At 27.3% G+C, this 23,679-nt stretch overlaps 3 protein-coding genes across 6 annotated transcripts in view; 1 reads left to right on the top strand and 2 right to left on the bottom strand.

Annotated features, from left to right (window-relative positions):
• Positions 1 to 18,987, bottom strand: part of LOC107455505 (uncharacterized protein DDB_G0274171) — a 20,981-nt gene extending 1,994 nt beyond the window's left edge. The window contains exons 1-9 of one of the 4 annotated variants that reach the window (XM_071179978.1): positions 18,952 to 18,987; positions 9,747 to 9,937; positions 9,490 to 9,606; positions 9,239 to 9,355; positions 8,963 to 9,076; positions 8,253 to 8,384; positions 2,918 to 3,031; positions 1,805 to 1,981; positions 695 to 880 (exon numbers count right to left, since the gene is read on the bottom strand). In XM_071179978.1, the coding sequence (XP_071036079.1) occupies positions 695 to 880; positions 1,805 to 1,981; positions 2,918 to 3,031; positions 8,253 to 8,384; positions 8,963 to 9,076; positions 9,239 to 9,355; positions 9,490 to 9,606; positions 9,747 to 9,915 (1,126 nt within the window). In that variant the 5' untranslated portion in view covers positions 9,916 to 9,937; positions 18,952 to 18,987. Of the gene's footprint in view, positions 1 to 694; positions 881 to 1,804; positions 1,982 to 2,917; positions 3,032 to 8,252; positions 8,385 to 8,962; positions 9,077 to 9,238; positions 9,356 to 9,489; positions 9,607 to 9,746; positions 9,938 to 13,378; positions 13,516 to 18,951 lie in introns of those variants that run through there. The other 3 variants (XM_071179977.1, XM_071179979.1, XM_071179980.1) reach the window with 3 other exon arrangements.
• LOC107452389 (zonadhesin-like) overlaps positions 1 to 23,679 on the top strand; it is a 547,551-nt gene that overhangs the window by 505,158 nt on the left and 18,714 nt on the right. The gene's annotated exons all lie outside the window — the stretch shown is intronic.
• LOC122272532 (tenascin-like) overlaps positions 20,982 to 23,679 on the bottom strand; it is a gene marked incomplete at its 5' end in the record, with an annotated part of 6,062 nt that continues 3,364 nt past the window's right edge. The window contains 1 exon segment of the mRNA XM_043056327.2: positions 20,982 to 21,149. Within this exon segment, the coding sequence (XP_042912261.2) occupies positions 21,100 to 21,149 (50 nt within the window).

Below are 23,679 nucleotides of genomic sequence, written 5' to 3'. Positions count from 1 at the left end.
GATTTGGGTGAACACATATATATATATATATATCATGGTGACAAGAAATTGGATTTCAACAAAACTGAGTGAAAATTATTTCCAAAGCACGGGGACTCCATTCTCTACTAGAGCCAAACTTAAAATGTACATTCATGTACTAATACGAGTAACGCGAAAATAATGGCAAAGATTTCAAAATGTTAATTTAAAGAATAATTATGTTAATACATATCCTAAGCAAAGAGGACAAGCCTTTCCGTATCTAGTGCTATAAAGAATTAAAAATTATTAATTAATTCATTTTAAATTAATTTTAAATTAATAAAATAAAATTAATTAATTTATTTTAGTTTAAATTTATTTTAAATTAAACAAATAAAATTCAACAAGGTTGTAGTTTAGTTTAGATTTAAGCTACGCAAATGCAGAGTTTTCAACGACCCGCTAAGACTTCTGTATCAAGTGTGAAATTGAAGATTCAGTTAACGTAAAATGGTTATCCGAACTTTTTGAGTGACGGATTCAAGCAGTTCTTCTCAAAAAACTACGTCTGAAAACTACGTCTGAGTGCCATCAAGGTTTTTTTAATCTATCACACTGTAGTATATTTTGTTCTTGCTTCCGTTAGCCTTTGTTTTTGCTCTCTTAAATCTCTATAAAAATATTACAGTTACAATAAATTAATTTAAGCAGTTGTAAAAATATCTCTTACTTTTTGGACATTGACTTGGTTGTATACATTCACCCTTGTCATTTCTAACCATTCCTTCTCGACAAAAACAACCCTTGACGCATAGAAAAGAGCAGACTTGATTTTTTCCTAAATTAGCGCAAGTTTTAGGACATGTAGAGCCACATTCACTGTAAACTTCATTTTTCCCGCAAGTGTCTGATGGTTCTGAGAACACAAGTTAAGAAAATCAATATAACAACAACAACAAAAGAACATATTATTTTAGATGATATAAAAAATGGAAAAATAAAGCTAAATATAAGATAAATTTCTATTTTCTGCTCTGTTATACAGAAATATTACTCTACCCACAATCACATATTTAAATAATATTGAAAATGTTATCAATTATAATCTTGCATTTTAACAAGACGCAATAAATATAAATTAGTTTTCTGACTTTTTTTACAGCAATATTTTAAAAATCAGATACTTACTGAAAGAGTAAACCCCCGACATTCAATTAAATTTAATATATTGTTTTAAAATTGAACAGATCTTTTTTAAATTTCGAAATTCATAAATATGCTCCAATTTTTGTATACTCCATGTCAACATGGTCTCAAAATACACACGCTCAGTGTGAGATACATCTGCGTCCTCGGCATTGACGGGACTCTTAACAGCTTTCTTACAACAGGCAATCATTCTTTTTTATTTCATATGCCCGTCAGTGCAGTCTGGCATTCATTTTCAAAAGTTAAATTCACTTACATCACCAACAGTAATTATTTTGGTAGCTCTTTCCATGGAATATTTTTTTTCAGAAAATATGTACAAAAATACTCGATTAAAAACAAGAAAGTCACTTCCATTTTTCGTTTATTTTATTTATTGTCATTTTTTTAAGTTTAAACTTATATCCAGATTGCTTTTCACAATTGTTAATAATATACTTTAGATATTTGCTACTTGCAACAAACTCATTGTTAATTTCAATAACGTTGCCACTAGCAAAAACAAAATTAGTCTTTTTCTGAGTTTGCATGGAACTTATATTTATAAAGATAGTTAACTCTTACACTACAATAAAAATAAAATGATACACTAAAGCAATTTATAAATTTCAAACAAAAAAAAAATTCTTACTTTTTGGACATTGATTTGGGTGAACACATTTACCGCTGTCATTTCTAACTAATCCTTCTTGACAAAAACAACCTTCGACGCACTGCTTAGTGCAGACTTGATCTTTTCCCAAGTTGGCACAAGTTTTGGGACATGCAGATCCGCAATCATTATAAACTTCATCTTTACCACAAGTATCTTGTAGTATTGGGAAAATACATTTCAAGAATTAATAAAACAAAAGAAAAAATATTACATGATTCAAGATATTATGAATAACGGCAAAATGAAGCTATAATGCTATTTTTTGGCCTTTCATACAAAAAAATTACTCTGAACATAAATACTAATTCAATTAAATGACAGTGGAAATGTTTTCACTTATGATTTTGCATTTTAACGTGCAAATAAAATATTAATTATGTTTGTACAATTTTGTGTACATATTTTGTTGCAAATTAAGAAGCTAGTTGAGAAAATAAATCCTCGATATTGAATTTAATTCAGTTGCATTTTTGAAAATTTAGGCAAATCTTTTTTAAATATTCGAAGGAGACGATTCTACATTTTTGACCACTATCATGTTCTGTTAATTTCATATGCACCTTTATAGAAACAGTACTGATACTTATTTTTAGTAGTTAAAGTGTCACTCCCCTGAAACATAATGAGCTTTGTAATTCTTTCCCGATAGCTTATTTCTTTTTATAAGAAATGTATAAAACTTAATAAGTTAAAAGAATATTGATATGTTAAAAAGTTACTAGTCATATTAATATATTATTTTTGTCTGAATTTATCTTCAGAAAACTTAACACAATTTTTACTGACATCCTATATATATTTTTCGCTTACGACTGATTACTGTTGCAACACAGCAAAATACAAATTTCGCCTTTTTCCGACGTTACATAAAGGTTTATGTATTCAAAGAAATTTTATTGTGATAAAGAATATTTATAGTGATAATTTTTTGGTATTTTTAAATTTCAAGTCGATATAAGTTTTTGTGGGGGCCGCACTATTAATTTTAGAGTTTTCATTATTCATTTATGATATTTTTGATCATATTTTTAACATGCAAAAGTTATCTCTTTTCATTCTTTAAAAAAATTAAATGAATTGAATAATTACCTTTAATTTTTTGACACTCTTCACAGCAGGCGCATTTCGGTTTTACAAGCTTGTAACCTGTCCTGCATCTTATTTGTGGACAGTGTTTTTTTGAGCAATTCACATTGCATTCTTCTGTGCGAGTGGTTGGAACATTTGATGAAAATTAAATGCATGAAAGAAAACAATACATCAGTTATAAGAATAATATAAGTGACATGAATGAAATCAATCAATGCTAATTCTATGAACTAAAATTACATGTATTACGTCATTTTACGTGGTACCAAAATTGCTGGTATTTCGTTACCTTAGTTGGCAACGATTCAGTCATATGTGATTTCATTGGATTTGTAATTTGTTTCACTCATCAGGGGGCTAATCCCCCTGCTCACTGTCGCTCATTAACCCTGATGATTTTTTCGTAATTCTCTTGGCAGAAAAACAATTCTCTGATAAACAATTAGACACATTTAGAAAAAACAACAATTCTCTTAGTTTTAAACTCTTGGATTAAAAGCGTGGTAATAGCGGTGCAGGGAAATAACTTCAAACTAGGGGTAGAAAAATATTTATAAAAAAACAATAGCCTTATAACTTTTATTAGTTTTATGACCAAAATAATATGGAATTGAATGAGGAAAAACTGGATCCTTCCACATTATTTTCTGGCTAAAAGAAATGAAAGATTGAAAGGAATACTGAATTTAATTAGAGACGAATGCACCAAAATATAGGATTTCCATTTTTTAATCTTCAACGAAATTCAACTATTGTAACATTCTTATTAATACGACACATAGGTAGGATAAAAAAGTATAATGTCAATACTATTTCGTGTAAATCTACACACACACTAACAAAATGAGTTTTGATATTCGACTGAAATTTAAAAATATTCGTAAAGTAATTTATAATTTTCTGTTGCGATAAGGATATGAGATAAATTTCTATAAACATCGGTAGTTATATAATTTAAATTTAAATTTCATGCATTTTTTCTTTGCATTTAAGCATTACATTTTTTCTTCATTACTATAAAATTTTTTTATAAATTATAAATTACTAAAAATTTTTATGATTTGTGTAGATTTTTGTCAAAAAATTTCTTAAAAAATTAAAACAAATTAAGCTTTCTATAAATTTTAAAGAAAGACACTTTAGTTCTTTTTTGTATTTTTACAAGCTGAATTCCCGTTCTTTTTAAGGAAAGGACAAAAAAAAATAATAATCAATTTATCAGCACTGAAAAACACTAAAGAATTTTGCACAAAACCGAAAGGAATATTCTACTGCAATTAGAAAGGCTAATTTATAGTGCTAAAATAAATAAAGATAAACTATATTTACTCAAAGAAGGTTTTATTACAAAAGTCTATGACATACTGTGTGCATAATATTACGGTAGAAATGTATTAAATAAATAAATGTTATGTAAGAAACACCACACACTAAATGCTGGTACTTCTTACTGTAATTTAATCCAGAATTTTTTAGTGCAAACTTCAATAATTCTGAACAACAAACTCTTAAACTACGAAATTAGAATCATTCGGTAGTTCTAATATCGAGAAGTAGTTGATTTATTGTGCATATTTTGAAATATTTTTTTCCGTGAGATTATGTTTAGCTTCTTTTTGCAGTCTGCGGACAATAAATATACTTATTTCTCTTATACCTTTTTTTTCTTTTTGAAACAAGGCACCGTTTAATGAGTATCGTTTGACACAATATCATGTAATCACTATTAGGTAATAAATGTTAATTATAACCTATTACAATAAAAATTTAAAAATCTTTTCTGCAAACGACATTATACTCCGTTGCAAGTTAAGAAAAGACGATTGCGGTAAAGGATTCAAGTAATCATCCGCCACTTCATATAGTTCCGTTTCATTTAACTATCAAATTATATAATTATGCTTTCAAAACAATATAAAAGCTTTTAAAAGTTAAACTCGTTATGCAGAAATACTATTTTCATAAGCAAAAAGAAGGTCGTGCTAATTTGTTTCAAGGGTTGGCGATGTTGCTATTCGTTCGGGCTTGGAACTTGGCGGCCTTTTGGCGTGCACATAAATGCAAACAGGCCTTCTCCATAGGCATAATGGTTTTTTTCTTAACTTGCAACAGGATATAGACTATAACTAAATTAAAAATCATTTGTGTATTCGTTAATATTGAATAAAGTTATAAAATAATAATAAACCTGATATTCTTAACTCATCTAAATCGTGAGAACACTTCCTCAATACATTGGTGTTGAGTCAACGATTGTTAGAAGAAATTTTTTAATTACTATCTGTCTATTTGTCCTTCTCTAAATGGTTCTATCATTCCATCACCTTTTAATTTTGCCAACATCTAACTTAATTGATTGTGTATTTAGTAAATAAATATTCTATATTATGCCATTTACACCCATGTCATTTATTCTACCATTCTTAAAATACGTAGCTTCGTATTCATCCTGTAAACTATTCTCAGACAATGTGTAATTATTACTTTTTTCTCGCAATTAAAAAAAAAAACACATTTTATCAGAAATTGTTTCTGCAGAAAAGTAAAATAAATTATTTTTATTCCTTTATGTAAAATGCAAAAAGAAAAAGAAACAAAAACAAATGGATCACCCTGAATAACTTCTGATCTAATGATCGGATCTATGCAGTCCGTACCACAATCATAATTTTCCAACCTCAAATATGCTAATTAATTAGTGCAGACGATGTTTTAAGTTACTAAATCTGACACAGAAATATACTTTCCATGAATAAACATACATTTTTTTCGACGGATTTGGATTTCCGATCCCCAAAGCACAGGGGATAATCACAATCAGGGAAATGTGTTTTTTTTAAAGATAATTCAATGCAAGAAATAAATTTTTGTAAATACTTATTATTTTATGTTATTTTTTTAGTAATAGTCAAAAACATTTTTAATTATAAATTATAAAATTTTTTACATTATTTCATAATATGTAATTTTACACGACAAAACAAAACTTGAACTAAATCTTCCGAATAGTTCGAAATCAAATTTGAAAAGATTAGTGCAGTTAAAATTCGATTTCTCAGAAACTATTCAACCGATTTCGCTCAAACTTTGCATTTTGCCTTGTAAAATTACACACTTTAATGTGATGGGAAATTTTTTTTACCTTACTATTCAAAATTGTTTTTACTACTATTTAAAAAATAATATAAGTAATTGATACTCNACATGTGCTAATTTCTATACTACTATTAATGTCTGATAATTTCTTTTTATGTTGTTTAATACCTTACTATGTGTTGTATATTGTGGGTAAGTTTCATAAAATTCCATGTGTAATTTCTTGAGTTATCGCGATTTTTGTGAATTTTCCTTAATTTATGATAACCAGTGTAGTTGAGCAACCAGAATTAGTTTCGTGCACTTCTGAACTTGGGTTTACCATGCGTGAAAATTAAGGCATATTATGAAAGTTTAAGAGTATAATTTAAAGATAATGCTTAAATATATGTGTTAGGGGTAATTTCATCGAATAGAAAGTAGCAAATTGGTAGTGAAAAAAACCCAAACGATAGTAACAGAAAACCGAAGTTGCGAAATTTGATGTAGCAGCTTCAGATTGTCTGGATTTTCGATCATTTTATCATGTTATTTTTCAAATTCCGAATAATTTTAATATGATGTTATAACGACACGTGAAGTTCAACATAGAATATGACTTTTTGACGTTCGTAATTAACGACGATTTAAACGTTAACCATCATCGTTTTCCCAAACCTTTTTTCGACGATCTGCACATGAATTTTTAAACTTCGGTATTTGCAGTATGATATAATATTGTAACGCCGGATATGAGTAAATACTTTTTGATGAGCGTGAATCACGACTATTCCGTCGTTAATTCTATGGTTAATCCATGACGTTTGCTAAGTAGTTATTTTAGACATTTTTCGTTTTTACGTCATTTTTACACGGACGATTCCGATATTTTTAATAAAATGTTATTACGACACTTTAATTTCGGATGTCAGTAATAGTTTTTGCAGTACTTAATTCACAGATTCCGTTGTAAATCCGCCTTGTTTTTTGGGAGGTATTAACTGATTTTTCATCCGTATCCACATGGGTTTTAAATTTTGATTTTCTATGCTATGTTCTGACATCCCAGTTTCGAATTTGAGAAATAACAATTTTGGAGTGCTTTGCTCACGATCAATTACGTCATCGTTCAATTACGCCATTTTCTGGTCAGTTATTTTTCGTTTTTATTTTCTTTTTCATATCGCTTTACCAATAAAACTATATTTTTAATGCATTATTATGACACTTGAATTTCAAATTAATCCAATCACTAATCACTTTTTCTCCCGCTAAATTTGTGACTATGCTGTAGTAAATAAACGTTTTTTCAGCGATTACCGCAGTTGTCTTACTTTCGATCGGGCAATTGTTTATTTAAAATATCGATATCTTATTACCAAGTTTACAAATGAATTAAATTTTCAAAATGTTTTTGTTTGTAATTTTGAAGCATCCTGAGCTAGTATATAGTGAAATATTAGCACCACATAATATTGCCTTAAACAATACAAAATATGAAGAAAATATAACATGAATTAGGTAGTTTTCATGGAATTTACACCAAATAGTATCTTCTTTCTGGCACTGTGGACGACATTTACATTCTGTTGATTAAAAACTTGCTGTTTTGCCATTCTTGATTAAAACTTAATTGGCTTAAATATATGTCGATGGTAAAAAAAATTTTGAAGCTCTCAAAAATAGTTGCTTATTCTCAGGACATACAAGATGTAAATGAGGAAGTCAAAATTAATATGGAACAAAAAGCTAAAGTTGCCAACGAAAAATAGAAAATAAAATTGAAAAACAAAATTGAAAGGCCACGGTAACCAAGAGTGAAATATGTAAAATAAACAAAGAAAATATGTAAAGAAAACAAAACTATTAAAACTGCTAAGGATCAGAATTGCAAATTAAGGCCAAATGAATATCCGCAAGCTATGGAGAGGCGTAGAGGAACTTCTGTCATTAACAAGGGAATCAATATTCATATGAATGAAACAAGATTTCAGAGCGTCAAGCTGAGCTGATGTGACAGAGGTAGAAATAAATTTGGCAATGCCATTTAATGATAATTTTTATTATCTCCATATTTTTTTAAACAATAGAAGTTTTTAATCAATCATATAGTTCCCTCCCTTTTACGTGGGTTTATTTATAAAAGATTTTTTGTTATTAAAATATATCTTACAGCGGAAAAAACAGTCCATATCTTTTAAAATGCAACACGGAATACTAATTGGTTCATAACTTAGTACCGTATAATGAGAAAAATTACTTTTTATTGGTACACACTTATCGCAACAACCACACTCAGACCTTACTGGCTTATAACCTTCAATGCAGTCAACTATTGGACATTCATTTCCGTTACAATCGATGGTTTCGCACACTTCTGAACCTGGCGGTGCTATTTGAAAAGAAAGGCATGTTATAAGAGATTTCTGTGCAGCAAGAGTAAAATCAATTTTAAAAGTAAAATTTTAAGTCGCAATTTTTACTGTAATAATAACAGTTATTTGGTAATTTTACAGTAAATATTACTGCAAAAACTACAGTATGACTGATCTGCTAATAGTTTCTTAAACTCTTACTGTAAAGCGGAAAAAATTTCAAGGTGTACTTAACGCTAAAAAATACAAGAACCCTGATTACAGGTATTTTCTATCATAATTTTTCGCAATGCAATTAAATATTATTAGTTAAGTGATTCCAACAAAAGTTTAGGAAATATTTTTAAGAACAATATTAAACAGAATGTACTTTAAAAACAATTCGTGCTTTGTTTTTAATTTTTTTCATATTTTTACTATTGAATTTAAAAAAGTATAATAAATATTTAAAATGAAGCGTGAATTTAAAAAAAAAATTACAAGTTCCTAAATTAAGACAAGACCCAGTAAAAAACACTATAACAAGAGAAAAACGAGAATTTAAAAAACACTAGACTGAGATCTTATTGAGAAAAAATGTAGAATAGTTAATTACTTTCTATTTTTTTGCACTCATTGCAGCATTTACAAGGAGGCTTTACAGATGTGTAACCTCGAGCACATTTTATTAATGGGCAGGGTTCTGTACAATCAACTTCACAGGGTGGGTCTGAAGAATAAGAAAAACAATAAAAATAAGAAAACTAGATAAAGTTCTAAAACAAGAATATAAAAAAGACAGGAAGTAAAAATTTATAAGAAAAGAATATAAAAACAAAGGTCAATAATAAAAAAATCTATTTTTACATAAGAAATGAGAATAATTTTCTACTTTTAATTTTCTTGCACTTATTACAGCATTCACAAGGAGGTGTATACGATTCATAACCTGGAGCACATTCAACAGCAGCGCAAAGAACGGTTCTGCAGTCAACATTACAGGGCGGATCTGGAAAGTAATAAAACAATAAGGAATACACAAAAATATAAAAATCAAGAAATTAAAATCTATAAGGAACAGATCGACAAAGTTCAATAATACGAAAAACTATTTATACATTAAATATTCGAATTATTTTTTACTTTTTATTTTCCTGCACTTATTACAGCATTCACAAGGAGGTGTATACGATTCATAACCTGGATCACATTCAACATATGCGCAATCAACTGTACTACAATCAGCTTTGCACGGTGGGCCTGCATAATAATAAAAATTAAGGTCAATATTAGAACAAGAATATAAAAAGCAAGGACTTAAAAATTAATGAAGCAAGAATATTAGAAAGTAAATTAATCAAAAATCTAATTTTGAATAAAAAATTTTTATTGCTAATTACCTTTAATTTTTCTGCACTTATTACAGCATTCACAAGGAGGTTTAAATGATTCATAACCTGGATCACATATAGGAGCCGCGCAACGAACAGTTCTACAGTCAACTTTGCAGGCTGAACTCACAGTTGCAGCACAGATGAAGAATAGGCTTATTATTGAAACTTTATACATAGCGATAGTTGTGCTTAATAATCTGAAAAAATAATAAAAGTAAATTAAGAAACACAATAATTTTTTTATGAAAAATTTTCCTGGTGGCAATTAAGATTACTTTCTATATCAAATCTTATTTTGAATTTAAATTTGCGTTTTTGAAAAAAAATGCAGTTTATTTCAAGGAGGAGAAAAATATTTGTGTGTGATGCCAGAATTTGGCATTACATATTTATTTCCTATCTTTTTAAAATATCCTTCATTACTTAAGCTTATTTTTATTAATAGAANGAAAGTTTTAGAGATTCTTTTAAGAAGTCTTAATACTCAGTGTTATCGAAAATTTAACGGAGTTATTTGAACACTATCAAGTGGACTTGCAAACGAGTTTATTTCAGTACTTTTCCATTTGAAATAAGCAGTTGCATTTTCGCGTAGTGTATTTAGGTTTTTATTGCGTTTTCACACATAGCAAAACCCAGATAAATGATTTTAAAATCAATGCAAAGAAACCATAAACTGTTTTTCAAATCATTATTCTATTCTAGGAAAATTTAGCATAAAAATATTTTATTTAGCAGATAGTAATTTAGTTAATAATATCTTCACATGGTATTTAAGGTAACTAAATCGAGGATAATGTATTCTGCGATTGACATAATACAGTTTGAAAAGAATTCTTTGTGATTAATTTAGGGTAATAATTTAAATATTGCTTATAATAATCTAATAATAAATTAGTTAAAACATTTTTAAACTAGAAACTTTTTAAAAAACACTTAAATCCTTTAAGAAATTTAGTGTTAAATGTGAAAGAATTGTTTGAAATATTTCTCCATTCATAATCTTTTTAATGGAATTCATAATCTTTTTAACTGAAATTTTTCCTGTTGAAAATTAAGATTACTTTCTATATCAAATCTTATTTTAAATTAAAATTTACATTTTTGAAAGAAATCCAGTTTATTTCAAGGAGGAGAAAAATATTTGTGTTTTAAATTTTTTAAGAAGTCTTAAACTCAGTGCTATCGAAAATTTAACGGAGTAATTTGAACATTATCAAGTGGGATTGCAGGAGGCTTCAAACGAGTTTATTTCAGTACTATTACAATTAAAATCGTCAGTTGCATTTTTACATAGTGTATTTAGATTTTAATTGCGTTTCCACGCATAGCAAAATCCAGATCACTGATTTTAAAATCAATGCAAAGAAACCCTAAACAGTTTTTCAAATCATTATTCTATTCCAGGAAATATTAACATAAAAATATTTTATTTAACAGGTAGTAATTTAGTCCAACCAATTTAGTTGCATTCAATAGTTTTAAGAATAAATTCATAATATCTTCACATGATATTTAATGTAACTAAATCGAGGATCATGTATTCTGCGATTTACATTATACAGTTAGAACAGATTTCTTTGTGATTAATTAAGGTAATGATTTAAACATTGCTTATAATAATCTAATAATAAATGAGTTAAAATATTTTTAAACTAGCAGCTTTTTAAAGAAAAGTTAAATCATTGAAGACATTTAGTGTTTTAAGTGAAGGAATTGTTTGAAATATTTTTCTATTTATAATCTTGTGATATATGTATGTCCTGGATCTAAGAAATTGGTTACACTGTTGGAAATTTCTCGGAGAAAATGGTTAAATAACAATTCATTCAATTGTTTTTTTTATTCTATGCAAACAAAACTGTCAAACAACCATGAATAAGATGGTATTCAAATTGTTAACTGTGAGGAAACCAGTTTATTAACTGCCTTCACCTATTATGGTTAAACGACTAGAAATTTATCAAATTAACTGGGCAACCCTAATGAAACCATTTTGTTCCTTGCAAGTGGGTATATATTATAGCCGAGAGGGGTAATCCACCAATCTCATGACTAACAAAACCCAGTTCAAGTCTCATCATTGACGCCACATTATTTCCTCCATCCCTTTCAATACAGGAAGAGGACCCTTGTCAATTTAAGATACACTGAAAAAATTTTTATCCTAAAAGTACGTCAAATTAATCGGCAGCTCTCTATCCCTCTAATTACCGGTAAGTTTACAGGAAAGAAAACTTTTACCTTTGCTGTTTTTAAACCGCTTACAGGTAGTATGGAAATGAAACCATGAATACAAGACTATAAGACTTTTTGACCATTTATCACTAGCATTGTTTCAAAACCGTAGAAAGGAATTCATCTGTACATTGGAGCTAGGTCTTTCGTTAGATAATGGTCATGGGAGAGTGAAGGACACTAGCAGCTCTTCATAAGCTGAAGAGAATGGAGGAAATATTGTAGTGTCAACGCGGGAACTCAAACCTCCTTCTGTTGGATTACCCTGAATAACTTTTGATCTAATGATCGCATTTTCACTTTCTAGTACTCAATCCTAATGTCTCGAGGAGTATTTTAAAATGCCAGATACTTAAAATTTGATTTCTCAGGAACTACTCGAACAATTTTACTCAAATTTTCCATTTTTCAGCATAATTTCTGATATTTTTCAAAATGATGCAAAAAATTTTACATCTTACAATTTAAATTTTTTTCAACTATTCTTAAATAAAATAATAAAAAGATTATAAATATTTTCTAAAAGTTATTTTTTGTATGGGATTATCTTAGGATAAAAGAATTTTCTGATTGTGTGCAAAAAATTTTCAATTCTTTTAAAAAATTCTCGAGATACAGCGGAAAACGCAAAAAGTAAAATTAACATTAAGGGGTCCAGAGTTTGAAGTGCTCTCCAGATTAAACTATTGGGAACATATTTCCCAGATTGCAGCTACCCCCTATAATTTTGGGATCAGAAATCTGAAAATTTTTTCTCAGAGATAACGGTTTGAATGCCATCTTATTTATCGTGTTTTCACTATTTTATTCCAATATGGAAAAATAATGATTAAATAATTTGTTATTTAACCATTTATTCAGAGAGATTTCTTACAGTATAATAGATTTAATTCGCAAGGATCAAAATGAGTAATAATAAATATATTGTATGTTGTCTAACTCAAAATAGTGGTTAAAAATATTTTATACCGATCTTTAAAGACAAAATAATACAAAAGCTGTTTGTTCTTAATCTATTGAACTTCTTTTGATAAAATTTTGATAGTAAAGAAGTCTTTCAAGTTTCTATACTTCGAAAAGTATAGATGATTAATTATTTTTTCCAGAGAGAAAGAAAAAATTTTGCAAAAAACTGACCACAAAATAGTCTAACAACTAGATTTTAAATACCTGATCAATTAACATCCTTATAAAACTAGTGTGCAAATATTTAGAATAAAATTTTATGGAAAGGTTTAGAGTTGAAGCGAAAAAAGGTATTAATATTGACCACAAAATAAACTATTCTTGATTTTAAATTCACTATTTGAAACTGATATGAAGTTAATGTAATCATATTTAAAATGGAATAATGTTTTATTGAAAGTTTTAGAGATTCATAGAAAAAAAAAGTTTCTTACCTTACAGGTGAAGTTTTAAACGTATTCTGATTGATATGAGAATATTAATAGCGCGATCTTTTAAGTAATCAGACTTACGCTGAACACTCATTAAGAAATCGAGTATAAACACAGCTGATCAAAAGTTGAATATCATTAGTACATCATTATTGAACGCACAAAAACCGGAATTTTAAGTGAAAGATAAAAATCTCAGTGACGAAATAAGTGACACATGAATCAAAGTTTTGAAATATAGATTTTTTATTCTTCAGTTTACTAACTAGTTTACTAACTATTTTACTAACTAGTTTGTATAAAACAACGATTATATTGAAACGATAATTATTATATCTATACGATTGATTCTATAAAAATATTGCTTAATTTGGGTGACATTTTTAAATAACCAAAATAAAGTTTTTAAACTAAAAATCAGTTTTTCTTTTACTTTTTCTTTTCTTTTTTTTTTAGAAATTCAAAGAAAACAAATGGATTTTTAAATTTTTAATAATTTTCATCTTTAATCTCAAAATTCATCAAAAAAGTGGAAAAATTGATACTTTTACACTGAAATATACATATAAATATAGTACGAAATGTATGGTCAAAACAACCAGAATACAGCACAATTTACCATTTTTGGAATTTTTCACCGAAACGCTTTGGTAATTATTTTAGAAGATTAGCAAGAAATAAGATCTTATAATATTCTTTAAAATTTAGTAAATGCGATAAAATTTAATAATTTTATCATAATACCTTAAAGCTTGACATAAAAATCATTTATTCTTTTGGAATTACTTTTCAGTTTTTTTATTTTTTAATAAAAGTACGGAAATAAGAACTATAACATTGAAAACAAGAATATCTGGTATACCGTTACGGATAAACTACCAAATGAAGGATCTAAGTACCATAATTTTGGTTTTTTTTATTCCCAGAATGTCATTAGCATTCGCGACGGTAATTTTACCAGATTTCTTTTTGACTTGTAATAATAAATTAATTACCGTAATTAATTCATATTATTGTCATATCTTTCTGTTTTTCTTTCAGATACATTTTTAAATAAATAAGTTTTATGTGTAAAACATATTTCTCGAAAACTCCTCTTTTAATTGTTTTTATTTTAAATTTTAAATACTGTGGTACATTTAATTGAAAATGAAGGCATTATTTAGATTGTTGTTTGTAATTTATGGGAATTTTTATTTCTATTTTGTCTCATTTGTGTTATAATGTTTGTTGATAATTAGAAATTATTTGGAGACTTGTTTGTTCTAAAATAAGTTGAAAAGGACGTGTTCAAACTTGACTTTGAAATAAAAGTCATTTTATTTCAAACTATTCATGTTATTCAATATTCATGACTTTGAAATAAAAGCTGACTTTATGAATTAAGCCTTAATAGGATGACTAATCATTATCATCCGTGTAAAGTTTTCATAAAGCGACGGAATTGAGGCTCTACTATTATGTCTTATATTTTTCTAATACAGTGAAAAAAACATAGATGCCTAGGTGACATCATTTTTGTAGTTGTGGTAAAGTAGAATTCTTTACGGTGCATGTAGTCACTTTTTGTATTTACTTTTTTACTCTTACAGTTACTTCTGATTATTTATTATGCCTTGATCGTTTGTTTACTGATAATTCCCATTTTCCAGAGCTTTTAAAGTAGGTTGTATAGGTTGTAATATCATAGTTGGAAGAAAAATCTACTATTTTAGTAATATATTGGTTCGAAGGCATGATCTCGAATAAACTAATTAATTAGTACAGATGATATATTAAGTTACAAAATCACACACAAAAGCATTATTTGATTAAATATGTCTTTTTTTCGACGGATTCGGATTTATGATCCCCAAAATATTGGTCAGGAGAGGGCTCTAAAGTCTTGACCCTTAATGTATACGACTACTTTATTTTAGCCAATTTTTGCTACAACATATTTTTCATATAAAATAAAACTATGAACCTTTCTCTTTCCAAAACTGTTTTAATTTAATTTCTACGTCAAATAGAGCAGAAGTTATAATGATTTAAAAAAAAAACAACTATTTAGGTTTTGAGCAGCCGGAAATATGAAATCAAAACAGGAAGTAAACTTTTTATCTAGTTTCGTTTTCGAATTTCTGCCTAAGACATAAGATAAGTTTCTAAAATTTAAGAAAAGAACCTGACAACCATATTTCTTCTTTTGTACAATATTTTATACGAGCAAATCTAGCTTGACTAGCTGTAAACATTTCATTCTGGGTTGTTTAATTTTGATAGCGCTCTTATTCTTATGCTTTATTATTATCATTATTTTTTGTTGAATTTCGGTAATTATATTATTTTTTTTTGTTAATTTGTTACGTTTACCGTTTCTTTTATATTTTTCTCTCAAGTTGATTTTTCTTAATTGTTTCATTTACTTTTTTTGAAGTTCAAATGGCCAGAACTTCCTCATAGACACGTAAACAAAAGTTTTATGGAAGCAGATTTAGGAAAGAAAATGTTGTTTCTTCGGATATAGTTACTCCTTCAACTATGAGTGCGAGAGAATTGAGCCTTCAAAAGAACAATATTAATAATTCTAAATTGTTTACTGGTAATATAATTATTGAAATTGATATAATCAAGACAGTATTTTCAGAGCTCTGCTGTGCTACATGTTTCTCGACTGCCATTAGTTTGATTGAAGATAGAAAATATGAACTTAGTTCGCACTCCCTATAAAATGTCAACTGTGGGATTTTGTTAAAGGATTTGCTTCCTCTAATAAAGAAAACAATGTGGCTGAAATAAATTGCAGATTCGTATATGATTTGAGGCAAATTGAATGAATATTTTGTGTTTTTCACCAAATCTGGAGAACTTTTGAAGCGAATTAAAGATATTTTGCTCACAAACATAAAATTATTTTTTTCCATGCTTAATTCGATGCAAAAAGTAAATTTTAGTAAATATATATTATTTTTTATTATTATTTTATTTTATTAAATAATAGTCGAAAAAGTTTTGATTTGTAAGGTATACAATTTTATACGCCACTTTAAAGCATGTAATTTTACATGGCAAAATACATAATTTGGGCGATATTGGTTGAATAGTTTCTTGCATTACCTTTGGAAAAAATAATTTTATAGTTCTGCATAACAATTTTTCAGTTCGCTTAAAATAACCTCCTGATATGGAAAAATACCCAAAAAGTAAAATTAAGATTGAGGGGTCCAAACATTGGCTCGCTCTCCTGATCAAACTATGGGCACCAAATTTCCCAAATTTCGGTTACCCCTTATATTTTGGGGGTCAGAAACCCAAATCCATTGGAAAAAAAATATGTTTGTTCAAAGAAAGTACGTTTTTGTGTCTGTTTTCGTAACTTAAAATATCGTTTGCACTTATTAATAACCATATTTGAGGTCAGACTCTCGAGCCATTAAAATTGAGTCCTAGAACGTGAAAATTCAAAAATTAGATCAAAAGTTATTCAAGGTGGTCCGTTTTCATACTCATTTACTTTTCATATTAGCAGTTTCAATAACGCAAAAAGCAACGGAATAATTAAGTTTTCGTAAATATTTTTTTTATATACTGAAGTCTCTGGAACATACATAAGCAATAAATAATCTAAATGTTGAGTTTCTTACGTTTACAAATTAGTTTTTACAAGCATATTTTGCAACTAAGATTCTCAACTGGTTTAATCTGAATGTATAAAGCTGCTTTTCCTTAAAAGTATTAGGAGAAAAGGAAACTATAGTTTTAAAGTGAGGGAATATTTTTTTTTATGATTATATACATTTTGTTTAAAAATCGTGCATGTTATTGTTAAGATAAAATAAAAGTGTAGAATATATGTTTATTATGTTTTAAAGAATAATATGATCACAGTTGCTTATAATAACACAAAAATGAGTAAAAATGGTGTATTTGACAAATTGTGGAACACAAAAATTGTGTAGTACCGTATATTACACAAAATTGCACCTAAGCAAACTTAAAACATTATCTTAATGCATTTGCAACATTTCTTTTTCACCTGCGTTAATTGAAAATTCGAAGTTGTCCTTTAATCGATTCAAGAACAAATTAAATAAGGAATTTTAATTTTTTTTACACTTTTACTATAACTGGATCATTGAATAATTTCATAGTTTTTTTCTTCTTTTCAGCAGTAATATGCATTTTATGTAACGAAAAATATGCATATTTATTACAAAAATGTGTATCACTGTACGTTTACTATTCTAGACGAAATAAATTATTATGAAAATATCTTAAGCATATCTGAATTGCAATAACAAACAAATTCTGCAATTTTTTTACATGTTTTTTATTATTTGTGTGTAATATTTATCTCGAATTATTTTAAGGTTTTCCTTTAAATAATTCGATCCTGTTGTTGTAGTTTATTTATGTCGCACTAGCACTGCACAGTTGGCTATTGGCGTCTGTCAGGGAAACATGCCTGAGGATGATCCGAAGACATGCCATCACAATTTTGATCTTCTGCAGAGGGGATGGCACCTGCACACGAAGTCGAGCACTTTAAGATCGAACAGTTTAAGAAGGACCAAAACCACACACTCTCGGTCCCTACACAGACTAATCCAAGTGGTCACCCACCAGCACACTGACCGCTTGATTTCGGTGATCTGTCAGGAACCGTGTCTTAACGATCAGTCCACTGAGAGACAGTTTAATCCTGATTAAAAATAGAATGAAAATTTACATTTTTTCCATTAGTTAGAGCTTTTGCGAGTTACTTAATAATTATATAATTTTAAGTATGATTTTAAAATTATTTTGCTGTATTTATAGAGTAAACTATTTGAATTAATTTTTTCTATTATAAGCATGTAATTTAAATACGTTATTACTAAAATTTAGTTTTTCTTTTGGCAAAATTAATTGTATACTCATTCCATTTTAGACGATCCCACTAGATAAAGGGTAAAAGGGGGAAAAGTTTCTTTTTTCTCATACTACACAAAATTCCGGACTAAAGTACGATAAAAAAAGCACCAACATTTAGGAAGCAAGTACTTTTTACGGCAACATATTACGAAACAAAAAGTCTGGAATAACGAAATTTTTACAGTAATAATTACTGTAAAATCACCGAATCAAAGTAATTAAATAAATGTTACTGTAGAAATGATGGTATAATATTTTACTGCAAAGCAAGAATTTATGTATGATGCATCAAAAGATATGGAACTTTATACCATAATTTAATGAAAAATATCACAGTGCACATGTTTACATCACTTCTTTTATGTGATTTTTTATTTTTCGATTTATTATAATTTCATATAAATATTTTATTATACTTTCAATTTTAATTCAATTATTCAAGTATTAAAATGTTTGCAAGGTCTATTTCTTTAAATTCAAAATGTTTTTGCAATCTACATAACAAAGGTTAAGCATTAGTTATATTAAGGTCGTTTATACGATAGAGTTGTGCTAACATGAACTGTTAATTTTTTTATTAGTCTCACAGAATAGGTATAAAATAAAATAACGTGTGCTAGTACAACAGTGTTATAATTATTATTACTAATTCAATTAAAAATACATCATTTTGTACTCACGATAATTATTACAAATCTTTGAGTAATCTCTAAAGTCTTTAATCGGGTAACGCGATCTGCGTGGTTAATGCACTTTCTTTTATTCTGCCATTATTTGTTGTTTAATCAGGCATGTTACTGTTAAATTTTGAAAATAAAAGCTCGTAACGAAATTAAAATGTTATGCAAGAAAGAGGAGTTTTAAAATGTCCAACAATTGCAGGATCACGAAAAGCATTAATATTACAATTGAATGACATCCAATATTTCAAAAATGAATAGAATTGTAAGTATCATTAAGCAATTGAAATGAATTTTTAGAGCATCTGCAGTATATGTAGATATTTTATACATTTTCATTTCTTCAAATTATTAAGGCATTATTAGTTGAATTTAGCGAAAAAAGCTTCAAGAGATTATTTTTTANAAACTGAACTAAACACAAAAAAAATCAACTCACATTTTTTCCATAATTTATTTTTAAAATTGAGAGCCGTACTTTGCTCGGTATTTATGAAATTTGAAAATTAATTTTTTAATCACTAATTTCTGCTGTAATATTTGCGCTAACATTGTACTGCATAAAATTTTGTTTCAAACACAAATCTTGTATATGTAAAATATTGACAAAGATTCTGACTAAAAACAAATTGCTTATCACTTTTACATTTTAGAATGTAAGAAAGATTATATATTTTGCAGGCTATTTCATAAATGTCACGTCATAAATCATGGTTACAGGACAATCATATAGACCTCCAGTTAATTATTACTTATTATTATTACGTTCAAGAAAAATAAATACTGATAAAACTATTGCACTGTAAGGTGATGGTATTTTAAAAAAAACAGCCTAACTCTGGATACTAAAACCAAACTCTGACAGAATTTAAACTTTTCATTTATTAATTTTTCGGCTTGGTGATTTGACGGTTACTATTGAAAAAAATTATATTTCTTATTCAACACATTTAGAAACAAGTACAAAAGAGAAAAGTATACATAATTAAAAAAAATATTTTATGGTCTGCTCTAAGGTAGCTTAATAAAGTTACCTTCAATTATCTAATTTTATTGCATATTATAAAATAATATTTTATTGATAACTACTACAAAATCATTACCAAGCGTTAAGTATTTACAGTTAAAATATTATTATTTTTAACTTTATTGTTAAAAAAATTATTTAATAATGTAATAAATATTATTAAAAAATAATATTTATTACATTCCGCCTTCATTTTCATTCAGATTACTTACTTCATGCATAAAACAGCCTAAACTGGAAATCTGTCAATCGTTAGATTTATTTATTTTATATTTTTATTGAATTTTGTAATTCTTAGATCGTAAGTTGAAAAAAAGAAAAATCGAAATATTTAAACTGAACTAAACACAAAAAAAATCAACTCACATTTTTTCCATAATTTATTTTTAAAATTGAGAGCCATACTTTTCTCGGTAATTATGCAATTTCAAAATTTATTTTTTAATCACTAATTTCTGCTGTAATATTTGCGCTAACATTGTACTGCATAAAATTTTGTTTCAAACACAAATCTTGTATATGTAATACCTTGTAAATATGTTCAATATCAAAATAATGAAAAGGATTACATGATTTTTACTTGGGAGATAGAGCCAGTTACATTTTAAAACTATTTTAACCTTAATATTTTTTTATTGTCTTTAGTGTAAAAAAAGAGAAAAACATATCGAAAATTGAATCTAAATTATAAAATTTTTTATCTGATATTTTATAGAAATTTAAACGAGCTAGATTTTGAAATTATTTCAAACTTAAAAATTTACTGTATTTGTTATTAAACAAATTACTAGAAATTGAGACGAATTATCACGTTTTAATATGAAATTATTAGACAGATTGGTGAAATTAGACAGACTGTGCACACAATTATTAAATTAGGAATTCAAATAATTTTTTAGCTTCTCTTGGATATGAATTTCAAAACTTTTAAACTAATCTAAGCAAATTAAACTATTAAAGTATTAAAATAAATTATACTATTTTCGGAAAAAAATGAATCACAGAGACTTTAAATTTAGTTTTATTTTATATCATGATACATATTAATTTTTTTTATTTGCATGCTTCTCCTATAAAAGTAACAAATAGCTTCTGCAATGATAATAATTCACTTATTAATATCAGTCAAACCATTTGGAATCAGAATCTTCATCAGCATTTTTACATGAGCCTGAAAATTAAAAAAAAATGATACAGAATTTACGTAAATATATATGCATTTTAGTTATTTTTATTAGATAAAGCTTATGATTATTATTGTTATTACTCTTATTCTCAAGCTTATTATTTTAAAGGGTTGCTTTACACAGAAGAAACTTTTTGAATGCTATATCCTCAATTTTAATAAATAGGAATTATAGAGAGAAAAATATTTTATTTCACTCTATTTGGAAAAGAAAATTCTATTAAAATCATCTTATTGTGTAGTAGTGACATTTATATTAAAAAAACATAACTTTGATTACTGGAGCTAAAATATATGGTATTCAAACTATTCATTTGTCAATTTTTCCGTTCGTATGAAAATGGTTTAAAGAAAATTATAGTTTTTAAAATTATAGTTTTTATTAAATTTCATATAGTATAAAATGCAAAAGAAAAAAGTTAATCTAACCGAATAAATGGTTTTCGTGCTATGTCTTAAGGCATCAAAATAAAATTTAATAAAATTGTGAAATTTTACCACGACTACCAAATTGTATCACCAACATATATGGCAGTACTTTTACTTTCGTTACTTGTACTGCCGGTACAAGTAAAATTACGTACTTTTACTTGTACTTCGTTACTTTTTTAATTTAGTACTTTTACTTGTACTTTCGTAACTTTTTTAGTGAAAAAGTACAAGTATTATTAACGGAAATATCGAATGAAATCGTTACTTTTTTCTAAAATTCGGTAAGCTTTCTAAAAAAAAATTTAAAAAAAATGCTTATGTTTTTTTAATTTGTAAAATTAATGTGCATATATATATGCAACTTCGTGTTTAAATAACTTGACCTTTTAAAATTGTCATTCCTGAAAGGGAAAAGACAGCTCTTTTGATCTTTTTTTTACTGCAACTATCATTGTGAGTGGAGTGTTCTCCAGAATTGTGTGTCCGGAATAGTCATTATTCATCTTCTGAAAATTGCCTGTGATAAAGGATGACATGAATAGCAAAGGTTTTGAATACCGGTGGTTTTCATCTCAAGAAAAAGTTTCAGAATGGTAAAAAGTGCGCTTTGAAATTCTGTAAACCAAGTATAATGAATGTATACGATTTTAAGAAAAATAATTCACCCAACCTTCAAATGTGTGAAGGTTTTAATTATTTTGACATCCGTGAACAGGCTATTTTAACACCTAAATCTTATCTTGACACTTGAATCTTTATCTTTGTGGCAATCTGAATGTGAATGATAGTTACGACGGCATACTTCTACAAACACTAAAACGTCCTTCTTTGTTAAATTTTGAAGTTTCACGCCAAAATGTTTGATGAAATTCTAAGAAATAATCTTCAATAGTACCATTAAGTTTTGGGTGTTGGAATGAATAAATGCCCATATGAATACTGCTATCACAGCAAGGGATGGAGTTTTTTTTTTTTTTTTTTTTTTTTTTTTTTTTTTTTTTTTTTTTTTTTTTGGAAGGGGACATGCTTTTTTTCCTCTTAGAAAAAAGTTTTGTTTAAATAATAAATTAACTGTATCTTTGATGTCTTATTGACACAAAGATACTTTGACTTATTTTGGTTTTTGCTACTCCTCCAAAAAGTAACCATAAAGAAGTAAAGAAAAAAACATTGTTTCTCTTTTTAATCGCGGAGACCTGAACTAATGCGCATAGATTGAGATTCCTTATTTATGAAACTTTGGTTTAAGAAGATTTCATCTTTTTTGAAAAAAAGTAAGTAATATTTTAATATCTAATTATTTTCTATTTATAAAATAACATTTTTTAACGTTAAAGTATTAAATTATAAAAACAATGCTTTATTTAATGGAAATGTAGTATGTATTAAAAAAATCTAAAATATTATAATTTTTTTATATTTCGTAACAATGTTGGATTTTGTTATTACGTTTTTCAATTTTCTTTTTGAACTCACTAATAATACATTTTTGTCTTAATACATTTTTTACTAAATACATTTTTACCTAGTACATTTTTTACTAAAATTATGTTTATGCCCGACCTTGTCAAACAACACCCAGTCAAATTTCTAAGAACTTCAGAACTATTTGTGCTATTGAAAACTATTATAATTACTGTTTTAACTCTTGAAAACTCGTAGGTATTAATTTAGCCGCTGATTCTAAAATTCGTTCACAAATTTTAATTATTCCGTTAGGCAGAAATGTTCGGAAAATGATTTTCTTGCATGACTTTGGCATTAGCCATTGTCACAAATAAAACTGTAGACTGTTCTGTTTCAACTTATACTGCACACTTGCCAGATAATTTAAGTTTTCAGAATGCCTATTTTTGCCCTATTAAAAACTATTGACAGATTTTAAGTTTTTAAAGTGCCAGAAAGGAAGCATGTTACAATTGGGTATAATATGAAAAAAGCACAACTACTTCCACTTACTAGGAATAACATTTACCTTTTAGTTTAATTAATAAACTGAGTTTTAAATATGTTTACTAAATTCATAAACTTCGGTAAAACAACAATATAAATTATTTCCAAAGGAACTAGACTAATACAATTC

This window comes from Parasteatoda tepidariorum, chromosome 4, assembly GCF_043381705.1.
Source record: "Parasteatoda tepidariorum isolate YZ-2023 chromosome 4, CAS_Ptep_4.0, whole genome shotgun sequence".
Lineage (NCBI taxonomy): Eukaryota > Metazoa > Arthropoda > Arachnida > Araneae > Theridiidae > Parasteatoda > Parasteatoda tepidariorum.
The sequence above is the reverse complement of the archived record's forward strand: the minus strand, read 5'-3'. Positions and strand labels throughout refer to the sequence as shown.